Raw genomic sequence first — 13,438 nt, forward strand, 5'->3', positions numbered from 1 at the left:
AACAGAGACATTTTTGTTCAGCAGGCTTTACCTAGCTACATTTACTAAGGATATCATATAATTTGTCAAAACTGAATAAACAAAAGTCATTTCAATGAACACAGTTTACTGAAATAAGTGACCAACAGTACAAGTCAGATTATCAGCAGATAAATGACAGCATCTGGAGTTGTTAGAACAAAGGGAATGGAGAAGTGAAGTTTCTCATTACAGTCTTTATTATAAATGTTTAAGTCTAAAACATGGACCACTTGCAAGGTTGTGAAAGGCCTTTCGTGATGTACACTACTGGCCACTTAGGTCAATGAACTGTGTTTGGGAAATTGCTATTCCCTAGCATGCCTGTTAACAAACCAAAAACAATCTTCATCTAAATGCATAGTTACCTGTATGCTGTGTACTGAGCAATACACTTTGAAAAACCAAAGCTCTGAGTCTGTCTTAAATCAGAGGCAACCTTACCTAGTCAGTCTTAACCCATGGACGGGGAGTAAATGCACATATTAAAACAGTTCTGTTTGGAATATTAAAACTGCAAACATTAGCCTTGTGGCATTCAGTAATACAGTCACATGCCATCACATGTCTTGCTTGACTCTGAAATGTTACCTGAGCAACTTCTATCCATTTCTCGATAACCTTTGCCCTCTGCAGTGGTTTCAGCTGAGTATCCATTAGAACAGAAGCAATGACACAGTTAGCGACAGTGTTGAACTGTGCAATGGTTGCCCGTACTGTTGCTACAAGATCTCTATTTTCTTTTTTATCCCTTTGAGACCAAATACATCCCAGACAGTAAAATGGCTGTACTTTCATAAACAGCTCCTTTAAAAAAAAGGACAGGAAATACTAGGTCACATTTAAAATACTTAAATCAAAAAAGAATGTACAATTGTGTGAGGTACATATCCTTACAGTAAATGACTGAATGTCTCTGCCTTCATTTCAACTTAGTGAGTAATCAAGCCCTTCCAACTGCACCCTATACCATTACAAGTTTCCATTGGCTATAATGCTATAGTTACTGAGCTGCGATTGGTTGCTTTTATAATGTATACTAAACATCAAAGCTACATGAGCATACTCAGACTTAGAGTCTGAAAGCACATAGGCCAACAAAAAAGCCAAGTATAAATATCATGAAACAAATCCCCAAAGCAATGTATGATAAAGAATCTGTAACAGGCCAGTCCTTTCCATTCTCCAGTTACATGGCGGTACATAAGGAAGCTATCTCTTTCTAGCAAAATGCCATATGACTATGGTGAACAACTTATATCATACTGTAATAGTGCACAAAAATAGTTCCGCTATGTAACTAATTCATTCTGAAAGAGGTAATAAGTCACAGCAGATAACCATCACATTTTGCCTAGTCACAAATTAGGACTTTTTCCCAAGCAAAAGGCAAATCCACAATACTGCCCTGGTGGAGAACCACTAAAGACATAAAGGTAGCAGCCATCAGTCATACAGCTCAGGCAACAGACTTCTGTTATTTTGCTCAGTTAGGACTTTTTCCTTGCAAAACCCTGATCTACCGTATTGCCCACTGGAGAGATGTACACTTAACAATGCTGTGTATTACTAGTCATCAGACTGCAAATGTCAATGTAACATAAGGATAAACAACAGAAATAATTAGTCTTGTAAAAAAAACACAAACATATGGAAATGGAGATGGAGAATTGGGCATTACTGTCAAGATAGGGACACTTAAATCATTTACAGTTATGGTGAGTATAACAAACAGATATTATTTCACCACAGTAACTGGGTGGTTAGAATGTCAAGTTGTACAGCCAGATTTCAGGTGAAGGCCTGCTAAAGTACCCCTCAGATAACATCTTTTCTAGCGTTGCAACTGTAACACATGGAGCTTTGTAAGCTTATTTATCAAGGACAACAGCTGTCTCAGAGATGAATGTTGAATTTAATGAATAGTGTAGAAACCACCATTGTTCTATTGGAACGCATGTAATTGCTGCTTGAAGAGTTGTACCTCTGAAATCATAGCACACAGCTCTCTAGTTAGAAATAAATTGATTTCTCTCTGGATATCTTAAGACCTAAAGACTTCTGTTAGCAGTCAAATTCAGTACCCAGGCTTTTAGCTAGAAGAACACCAGTGCTGGATGAGGGATCTTTAGATACAAAGGAGACAAAAACTGATCTGACTTGTGGACATCATTTGTCCTGGAAATATATGCAGACAGTTGTCTTCTGGGACTTGTTTTACGTATGTGTTCCCCTGAATCATAAAATAAGAGTAAAAAGAAAGCGCTCAGTCACAACATGACATTACAAATGAAGTAGACAAATCTACCTTTTCTGTATGGAAATGTGTGGCTATCATCACATAAGAGTCTGCAGATATTAAACCTCCTAATTGAAGTAGCAGTCATTAAATGGATTGTGTCATGGATGAGGAATTTAAAGTCAGTTGTGTGTATAGGAGGTCAAAGGGTGCTTTGGTGCTGGTTCTGGAAAAAATTCCAGTGAAATACAGAAGTCTTCTTGGTAATACCCCTTTATGAAATGATAAGCAACCTAAAACAAAGGTAGGTGCAGTGGGAGGCAAAGTAACAAAAGGAACAAGGTGTGTTAACTTGTTAACACCAACAGCATTGTGGTTAATGAAAGGCTGAGTACTACAGTTTTACCAAAAAAGTCTAAGGCGAAGCAAATGAAATGAGGAAATAAAGCCATATCTTGCATTAGTTTCTCCGTTTAAACTAATGTTAATACAACTCAGTAGCGTATCTCCACTGCTGAATATAGAACATTCAATACTGTGATTACATTACACTGCAAATGAACATGTTGAGTCACAATTGTAGAGGCATGCAAATGACAGCTGACTTCACACCCTGTGCCATCAGTACAGTAGAAACCAATAGCTTAATAATCTAGCAAGAGGGAAAACCTTAAAAACAATTCCAACATGTAATATAAGATCTTTGGAAGCTCTGCTTGCAGAGGAACATTTATAGTCTTCAAACTAAGGATAACTATAGTCATATGAACAAGCCCAGCTTCCACCGATCCTCTACTGCATTTAACCAAGACATCCATGACATTACCTCTCTAAGCACATACTAAAACATTGGTCATTAGGTCATCTCCAGGATGAGATAATAAGAAGGAACTGTCCAGATTCGAATTCACCAAACTCAACTCTTCATTTGCATTCTCAGTGCTTTGGTCCCAAAAGGGCAAAGATCCATTGGGTCTGACATCTGATCTAGAACTATTTGTTGAAACGTCTTTGTGTGTTGTCTTACATTCAAAATCATAAGCATGCTGGCTTGATATCTGATAAAAAAAGGTTCTGAAAATTCCTCACCAGCAAATTGGACTGCAACTCACCAGTGGGAGTGATAACATTTCTGAAATCAATGCTGAAACAGATTTTTGAAGTGGCAAATTCTGTACCATTCATCAAAAAGTATTTTCCTGTAATGGCAAAAAGTTTTATTTCATGTCATGTATAATCCAAGCCAGGATCTAACAGAATTGCATGATGATCTACAGAAGGTCCCCATTAAAATACCTCTCATTAGATGCAGCAGTTTAATAGTTCAGCAGGAAATTTCTAGATATACTAAACACCCTGGCTCCAATAAGACACATCAGATCTAAAACAAACTACTGCCCATGGCTCACAAAGGAAACCAGACAACTACTAAAACGAAGAGAAAAACTCTGGTACCAACATCAAGACAACAAAACCAAAGCCTCCCTTGATAATTACTGTCACTTAAGAAATACGTGTAAAAAAAAAACAAATCAAAACTGGTACAAAACAGTACTACTCAAATATGCAGTACAAATATCAAAATAACTCACAAAAATTCTGGGGTACTATCAAAACATGCATCCATGTTGTACTTCCACCCCATCACCAAATACTCAAAACTCAGAAGAAAATATAGCATCCCAGTTCAACTCATTCTTCATAAACTCTATACTCTCACTTATAAAAAATAAAAATAGTTCCCAACAAATTACTCATCCTGTAGCCAGTGACAACCATACAACACTCTACCTCCAATCCTTCCAAATAGGTAAAATAAAGAAATTATTAAGCAAGCTAAAACCTACATCTCTTGCCACAGGCAAACTAGCAGTCGACATTATCTGTTACCCATTATCGATTCTGATTCATAGATCCATCTGAGAGCAGTACATACCTAAAATATGGAAAATCTCCAACATAATTCCTCTCCCCAAAGGGGGTTCTTCATTAGAACTCTCCAACTATAGCCCTATATCCATACTATCCCCTTTTAAAAAAAAATTGAAAAATCTGTCCACTCACAACAAATAAATCATCTACTAACCAATAAGCTCCTTGCCAACTCACAACATGGATTTCAGCCAGCCCATAGTACCATCACTGCCAGATTAACTTCACCAATACTGTAAACCAACTAAAAAACAATGGCAAAATGGTCTCCTCAATATTTCTGGATATGTCAAAGGCATTTGACACAGTATCTGATGAGCAGCTCCTACAAGAGCTGGAGTCCCTTGACATATCTAAAAATACCCTCTCATGGTTCCAAAATCACCATTCAGATCAGCAATGAGCAATCAATTGGCAAAACAATCTCTCTTCTCTGCTTCTTGTAACAGTAGGTGTTCCACAAGGCTCAATACTAGATCCACTACTCTTCTCAGTCCTTACCAATAATCTCCACAGTGCAACTAACATTGCCACCATCATACAATATGCAGATGATTCCACTGTCATCTATGCCACACCCTCCCTACCAAAGCTACAAGATGTTACCCAAAAATCCTTCACAGCCATTAAATCTTTCCTAAATAAATATCAGCTCATCCTAAACCCCAGCAAAATCAAACTAAAGCTATTCCCCAACAATAATCACAAAACAAACAACTCCAAACAGGACTTTAAAATCACCTCATCCAATCACACACTAACTGAACCTATCTCAGAAACTAAGCTACTAGGTGTCACTATTGATAATAATTTAAAATTTGACAATCATATGTCAATTGCAATTAAAAAGGAACACATTAAACTGGGTTCTCTTTACAGAATTAAGACTTACCTAACCAACTCTTCCAGACAAGCAATCACCAGGACTCACTATCCACCCTGTTCTACGCCTTCCCTATACTCACACACCTCAGGAAAAACTGACTTAAGCAAACTAGAAACACGCTACCACAAGACAGCCAGACATGCTGCTAACCTACCCCACAGAACCCATCCCTACTTTGCTTTAAAACAACTCAAATGGCGAGAACTACCTAACTTCTTATTTCTAAACCAGCTTACCCTAACCCACTCTATAGTATACCTACCTGACAATGTCCAGCCATACAAAACCTAGTACAAATCCACCTCAACAACATAACCCTAAGATCATCCAACAAACTTCTATTAAAAGTTACAAAATCTAACAATGGTTTTGGAGAGCCTCTTTACTCTAATCACATCTCTAAAGCATGGAACTCTATCCCTCAGAATAAACTAAACACAACCAACCCAGCACAGTTCAAAAACTTGCTAAAGATCCATCTAAATGACAACTGGCTATGCTCTTGCTCCTCACAAGGCTGAATTTACTTGACATTTCCCCATCTCAGCCCACCCTCAAACTTTTTTCCCACTTATTTATCTGATGTATATATCATTTTCCAAAATAATATTGTGTTATTGTATGTTGTTGATTAAACATTGAATGCCATTCCATTGTATAGCATGCTTTCCTCTATGATCAGTATAATTCTTCTGATTCTGTATATTTTTTGCTGATATACTGTGCACTCCTATGTGGAGCTTTTCTCCCTGGGCATCGGCTGAATATTGGCAGCTAGCCCAGTTGGACTTCCCTGGTAAGCAAATGTTAAATAAATAAATAAATAAATAAAAATATTGTGACAAATGTACCTAAATCAGTCATCTATGTACTGGCAAATGTTCTTGACAGCCGTAGCTCTCACCCGGCCAGATTTTCTCAGAATGTCCAGATTTTTGACTCATATTTTTGGCTAGTTTCTCATAACATTGTCAGTTTTCTGGCAAATTACTGGCAAACCATTGAGAACTGAAATTTGAAAATAATGGCAGACATTTGATTTTCAGACTACATATCCTTTAAAAAATTCATGTGAATGCAAAACCTGTTATTCTATCAACTTTCTAAGTTTGGAAGAGCAATATTTAAAAAGGGACCCTAATTGTTGTGGCTTTGTCCACATTTCTTGCTCTAAGAGGTTGAGAGGTATGCTGACAGCCCCTATGACCATAGTTAAACATTTTATAAAAAAATAAATAAATAAATAAATAAATAAAACATGGAGGAGGATGAACATATGCCAATGTGTATTTTTTCTAATCCAAAGTTGCCATCTGAGCTCTTTCGAATGAAAGAGACAGAACAGAATGGAGACTTACCATTATAATTTGTGCACCTTTAAGTGATTCTTTAAAAAGGGGAGTCTAAAAATTCACCGGGATTCATGAAGCTCGGCGCAAGGACGGTGGTAGGCTTGCGCTGACAGTGCAGCGTGAAGATGGCGCAGTAGCGCCAAATGCATATTAATGAAGGCGCGCTGCCGCCACAGTCACAGCACAGGAAAGGAGTGCGAGTGCATAGGGCGTGTCAAAGTGCCGCATGGAGGCGTGGAAATGGTAGCTGTCGACATGCAACCTAAAATGCTTGCATATAACAAGTTGCAAGATAGTAATCACATCTGTCAGTGTCCGTGGATACTGAAACGTATGGCAAAGCATGCAAGAAAGTTCCTGCGAACACAAAGTGAAGAAGCAAACACAAATGCATGGTAGGGAATAACGGGTCTCTATCCCGCGAACAAATGACATGGAAGACCGTGTGGCCATAGTCCAATGCAGTGTAGATAGCTATACCAAGTGGAAGTGAAATGCATCATATGTTAGCGAGCCGCCAGTAGGTATGTCCAGCCCAATGGTGAGGGTCACCAGCTGACCCATAATGTGAGGGAGGGTACACAGCTGGGCAGATGTGTCCATAACAAAATACACGATAAATGTAGATATCTAGTGACCGTATGTCTGAATCATATCCCACAAGGCACGTAATAGTCACATACAAAAGGTATGTCCGTATTTCACATACCAAATGTGATAGGAAATAGAATAAGCATGTAAACAAAACAGAAGGAGCATATAAACAGCTACAGCAATAAGGAAACATGTAGGCTGAAAGGAACAGTATTATCTGTACCGTCGACTGTGGGGACGTGTTGTCCAGTACAGTCGGATATGTGTACGGAATATATCCCATCCTGGACATAGGAAAAGGTGGCATCCTACCAATGAGTAGAACAGGCTGCCAAAATCCGGAAATCAGCGGTACAAGCCGAACTTGTCAGGATGTGTCACAGTTGAACAGGCAGTACCCGGGTATACCAACCATGTAATGAAAGTTAAGTATGGGCGTGTACCTATGTGCGTGAGGTATAGCATGTGGAAAGCAAACATGGCAGGGTAGTCCACACAACCATACAGGTACCTGACACATGTAGGGTATTCAATGTGTTACTCTGGCCATGTCATGGGCCAACAACCAAAGCAGTGATGTATGGGGTGTGAGGAATCTGTGTGTGTGGGGGAAGGGTAATGGTACAATCCTCCAAGGCGATATAGTGTCGTATGCAGAATAGGTAAACCGGAGGTGTATGAGGGAGCAGCGGGTGAAGCTGAAAGAAACACAAACACATGTATAAACAGCTGCAATACAAGCAGACAGGCCATACTGTAGAACACAATCCCACAAACATATGAATATTAAAATGTGCGATACAAATCGATAGAAATGTCACCGGCACATACCCACAGATTGGTCCTGATGGAACTGGCCATAACAAATGCAACACACCTGGATGCATAATGGACTACCCAGCATCCCTTCCACATCACACAACCCGCTCCCGTATCCGAATGTCCACCAAATCCAGCCATACTTGGCCTACTGGTTTGGTGCAGCCACAGCTACACATATTGACCACTACGCATATGTAGTAGGTAGTGTCACCCTAGGCAGTTGCAGGATTGCACACTATGTATCCCTTGCATGTTAAACCCCCAGCACATTTTTGTATCACCAAAAAGATGTTCGTTATTTCTCTTGTTGTGGATCGGTCCAATTTTTGGATATCCCTCATGGGATACATAACCTGTGTAAACATTAGAATGGAAGACACGAAGTCCAGTCCAGTAGATATCTGGACACAAGTTGGAATGTGCATTAGAGGTGCATGACACTGTCCAGCCCTAAGTGGTCATGCATAACCTACTACCCAGATTCAAACACCTGCCCGTGACGCACGTGTCCCGACACGAATAAGCGGGAGAATATATTGCACACATTCGCATAGTGGCACATGGTATAAGGGTGATGAAGGCACTGACATAAACAGGATACCCCTGATCCACTGTGTGAGGGACAAATAATGTGTGTGTAGGTGTGACCTGACCAACAATGGTACAATGCCAAATGTCTTGTGACCGTAGGGAATAACTATGCACCATATTGTATGTAACAGTTGCCTAAAGTGGTCACGTCAGGATAGAATAAACGTAAGTCATACAAGAAACAGGCAAACAACAAAAGTGCCAAAGGTATACGGCTTACAGCTAGGAAACAAATGACTGTTCTAAACCTGCAGTGACCTTGGCTATGTGTTGGCCCAAACAATCTGGTGTCCGCAGTAGGGTTGTCAACTGTCCCGCTTTGTGAGGGATAGTCCATCGTTGGACAGTTGTGTCCTGACAAAAGACATTTCAAATGGCAAATGTCCTGGGATTGTAGGACATAATTATGTCCCATATGTTATGTAATAGTAGCAGAAAATAATTACTGCAGTATCTACAATACCTAAATGTTACAAAAAACAGAATAAGCAAATAAACCGCTACAACAATAGGCTTTTATGTAGGCAAATAAGTAAAGTTCTATACGTTGTACTGACCGTGGGTATGTGTCGGCTTGTAAAACCAGGTGTGTTCTGAAAAGGTGCCAACCCTAGTCACCGGAATACAGCACAACCCGTACATATGACAATGTCAACAATACCAATGGTCAGAGCATTTGCACAATAACTGGCCAGACCGTTAAAAACTCACAAAGCCAGTGCCCTTTGGGGGAAAGGTGTTGAATGAGAATGACTACTCACAACAATGAAGAGTACTAGAAGCATTTAACTGCAGACAATTAGTAGTATTACGAATCTGTCAACATGTTCCAAGTTAATAGTACTAATATGGTAGAAGTGTCTGTGATTGTCCCTGAGTTGTCATAGCCTTGTCCCTGTCACTGTAGACATGAGTACCCGAGTATCAGAGAGGTCCGTACACAGAAGTACACCAACCAACCGTCCTAGCTGTTGACTAGACTATTGCATACCTGTAGTGATTTCATAACAGATGTCCAGAATAATATTCATTGTATGTATAAATGAATGAAATAGTCAAATGGGAAGGGAACCCCCCCCCCAACCTGCATTATGTAGTGGAACCACTCCCCGCCCTAAATTATGTAGCGCTGACCCAGGTGCCCAAACACCTGCGTCTGTAAACACAGGTAGAATGTGAAACTCTGGACTAACTCTGTCCATGTGCTACATCTGATCTTTGAACAGCGCCAGAGAAGTGCTAGTCACCAGTCGGCTGGACCAGCACATGAAAACCCTGACAATCAAACACGCGTATGTGCGAGGACTATAAGTGTAGGGGTTATGAATATTCTTGGAGTGAGTAGACTCGCAGCACGGGTCCAGAGCAGTAGGAAACAGGGAATGTCCTAATTGTAGTACTGTGGTTTTCCCAGCAGGAGAATGAATGCCTGCTGTGTAAGGGAAGCAGTGAGGCATATGTCAGAGTAGCTAAGAACCATGGGGATACATATAAATGAGCCAGAACACCAATAGTGTAGTGGTTACAGCATCCACCCAATGTAAAGGCATTCCCGGTGCAAGTAAGACTATAGCACATATTAATTGTGTAATGAATGCCTCTGTGCTGTAAAGCCAACAGTTATACATGTAAAGGTGACCGCGTTCGCATGGGTCCGTTAACCGGATTCCATCAAAGTGGTACTGTCATAAGGAATAAGGCACATGTAATCCTAAAGACGTACCTGTAAACATATGTAACTCAGAATAAGTAGATGCAAGTGGGCCTGGGCGGGTGTATGCAGCTATTAGCATAGCAAATGTATGTTGTCTTCTACAGCTGAAACTTTCATATATATATATATATAGTTATATAGATGTGTGTATAGAGAAATATCCACAGACATAACAGAAATATGCAATTATATAGCTATATATCTATCTATATATACACACATATATATATATATATATATATATATATATATATATATATATATATATATATATATATATATATATATATATATATATATATATATATATATATATATATATGTATATATAGAGAGAGATATGTTAGGAATGTTGAAAGACGAAAGCAAACCCAAGGGTTGTGAAGGGAATCCAGAGCAAGTTAGGAATTATGAAGTGCTTGCAGCGTATGTCACATAAAGCTGCACAAGTGTGGGTGGAGCACCGCTCTCCACACCAGAGGCAGGGCTATCATCTTTGAAGTGCTATGTCAACATTGTAAACAGACGGAATGTAGGACATTTTGCGACCACCTACCCTTGTAACACGCAAATTGTTCGTAATCCATAACACCAGGAAAGGCACGTATGTGCAAATATTAATGGATGGTGAGCCTGTGAATACACGAGGCGGTACAAAATGTGTGTAGGGCCCCAACGCTCATGAGAGGGCAATGTGTAAAGGTGTGTCATGGCTGCGATATCAGGTGTATAATGTCTGTTATGCGGGGAAACTCAACACGGGTGTGCAGGAGAAACCATGAATATGCGAGTATGGATACAGGAGTGATAGGGAATTTTGCGCCGGGTGCAATGGAGCGGCCCGTGGAGGTCAGCTAGTAGGGTTACCACTGTTTCAAATGCTCAAAGTGGGACATTTTCTGTAGAAATGTCAGATTTGCAGGACAAAACATACCCATGACCCGTACAAATGATAGAACTTCACCTTTCTGCCATAATAAAAGCTTATTAATGTAGCATTTGAGTTGCTTATGCTATTTCATATAACATTTAGGTGTTTCAGAGAAAAAATAACTGTTTTATGAAACTATGAAAGAAAACTTAGGAAATATTTTCGTACAATAATCTCAGGACATCTGCCATTTTGTCAGTTTTTCGCAGGACACAACTGCCCAAAGAGGGACTGTCCCTCACAAAGTACTAGCGTAGTTGCGATTCCCAGATAGAGCATCATTTGCGTGGAGACATGCGTGAATGGGCGTATCATTGTCGGACGTTGTGTGACAGGTCTGGCAGCATGGCACATAAAACCTATACGCCACCCATGAGTGGAACGGAGTTCTGCTGTGACAACCCCAAACCAGGAAAAGCAGAAAGACACAACTACATGAAGACAACAATTTGTCGACGTACAGTCACAGTAACACAAACACACACCCTATCAACAGTAATAATAGGAATGTGTACAGAAACAAACACAGTAGCAGGAATAATGGGCTGCGCATATGAGGAATAAGTCGAATGGCACTATCAGAAACCATCTAGCAGCGGCACCCCAGTCATGAAAAACCTGCGACATCTGTCCGCTGCATAACGTGCAATATACTGAGCACAAGTTCACCGGAGTGAAGTGTCGGTGTCAGAATGACTAAGGCAATAGTATGCTGTTGAAGCAGGGATAAAACCAATACGCATATGTAAGTGTCCATATCCGGGAAATGTATAGCTTAACAGACTCACAGATGCATATATAGATAAAAACGTATATATACACATAGCTATAATAATTTACATACACATATATATCCATACGGACATATATATATATATATATATATATATATATATATATATATATATATATATATATATATATATATATATATATATATACACACACACACACACACACACGCACACAAGGATATACTATGGATATATATATATATAGATGGATATATATATACAAACAACAGGTAGTGATATATACACATACACACAAAACAAACTATATGTCAGTGTAGATATACACATTCACATAAATAGGTTACTTCACAGCAATTAGGGGTAACATATTTACAGCCCAGGCATTTGTGACTGGGAGGTCCAATAAAGAAATGTTGTACCCCCCACATCGCCCAGCTAGGCCGGACAGACATACAGACAGGCAATACAGATCAATATACTGCCGCTGTCCAGAACACTGGTAGGAAAGGACCAGTGGGAGAGTTCTGCAAGGTCTACACTTTAAACCTGGATAACGGTGTCCCTTGCGGGACCCCAAAAAGTAAGGTATGAAATAATCTGCCGACACTAATACGAGCAGGATGTAGGTGCACATGGAACAGTAGGTTGTGCCAGTGTGATAATACATGGGTTGACAAAACGTACATGTGTCCCGAGATGAGGAGAGTGGGCAATGTGTAGGGGTGTGCTCATACCCCAGCTGCGCTCGCAGTAAGTATTTGTCACGACTGCTGTAAAGGGGTGCCAGGTAGGTGGACCATGGGTATGCATTAATGGACTTAAGTGTGCAGGTGCTGGTTGACAGAGATGTAGTAGGCCCACCCAGTGGAAGTCATTAATATTCCTATGTGGGCATAGCATACACCTACACCTCCCAAACCTGAAGAGCACATCTACCGGATAGTTTGTAAACCATCGGGGAATACATAGAGACCTACACAGTGCCGTGTACCCGAGTAGCATGGACGTCCATAGTTATGTATCAGAATGTAACAAAGTCCAAAGAAACACTGCCAGAACTACTGATATTAGGTGAACAGGTGGCGGAATACAGGTAATGACAGATGACAACATGTATGAGTCATAAACAGCATGTACCTCGACAAACGTGAATGAATACATATGTTCTGTGACTGTGAATGTGTCTGGTTAATAGAACCAATCGTCTAAATGTGCCCCTCAGGGTGTTATGCATTGTTCCTGATACGGTGTTCAGTCACACCCATTGGTATGTGAGTTCTGCTACTGACGGAAAGTGCATAAGTTGCTGACCACTTCAGGTAGATGATAGCATAATAGAAGTGGTTAAACACCTGTACGCCTGCGAGGAACACACCCGTCTGGGCAGTTGTGTCTTGCAAAATGACAGTTATGGCACATGGCCTGTGCATACCTCTCAACTGTCCCTGCTTTTCACAGACGTCCCTGATTTCGACCCAAATTTCAACTCTGTCCCTCTTAATCCCTCCTAAAACTAGTGACTTTTGGAGGAAAGGTGGCGAATTACACTTAATGAATAATGACAATAATTAAGAGTTACAAACTTCTTTTACTTCAGAAAATGT

At 40.0% G+C, this 13,438-nt stretch overlaps 1 protein-coding gene across 1 annotated transcript in view; it reads right to left on the minus strand.

Moving 5' to 3' along the window:
- RGL3 (ral guanine nucleotide dissociation stimulator like 3) overlaps positions 1 to 13,438 on the minus strand; it is a 958,134-nt gene that overhangs the window by 548,959 nt on the left and 395,737 nt on the right. The window contains exon 8 of the mRNA XM_044084617.1: positions 610 to 825. Within this exon, the coding sequence (XP_043940552.1) occupies positions 610 to 825 (216 nt within the window). The remainder of the gene's footprint in view (positions 1 to 609; positions 826 to 13,438) is intronic.

This window comes from Protopterus annectens, chromosome 9.part0 (assembly GCF_019279795.1).
Source record: "Protopterus annectens isolate FY-2018-M chromosome 9.part0, PAN1.0, whole genome shotgun sequence".
NCBI lineage: Eukaryota > Metazoa > Chordata > Ceratodontiformes > Protopteridae > Protopterus > Protopterus annectens.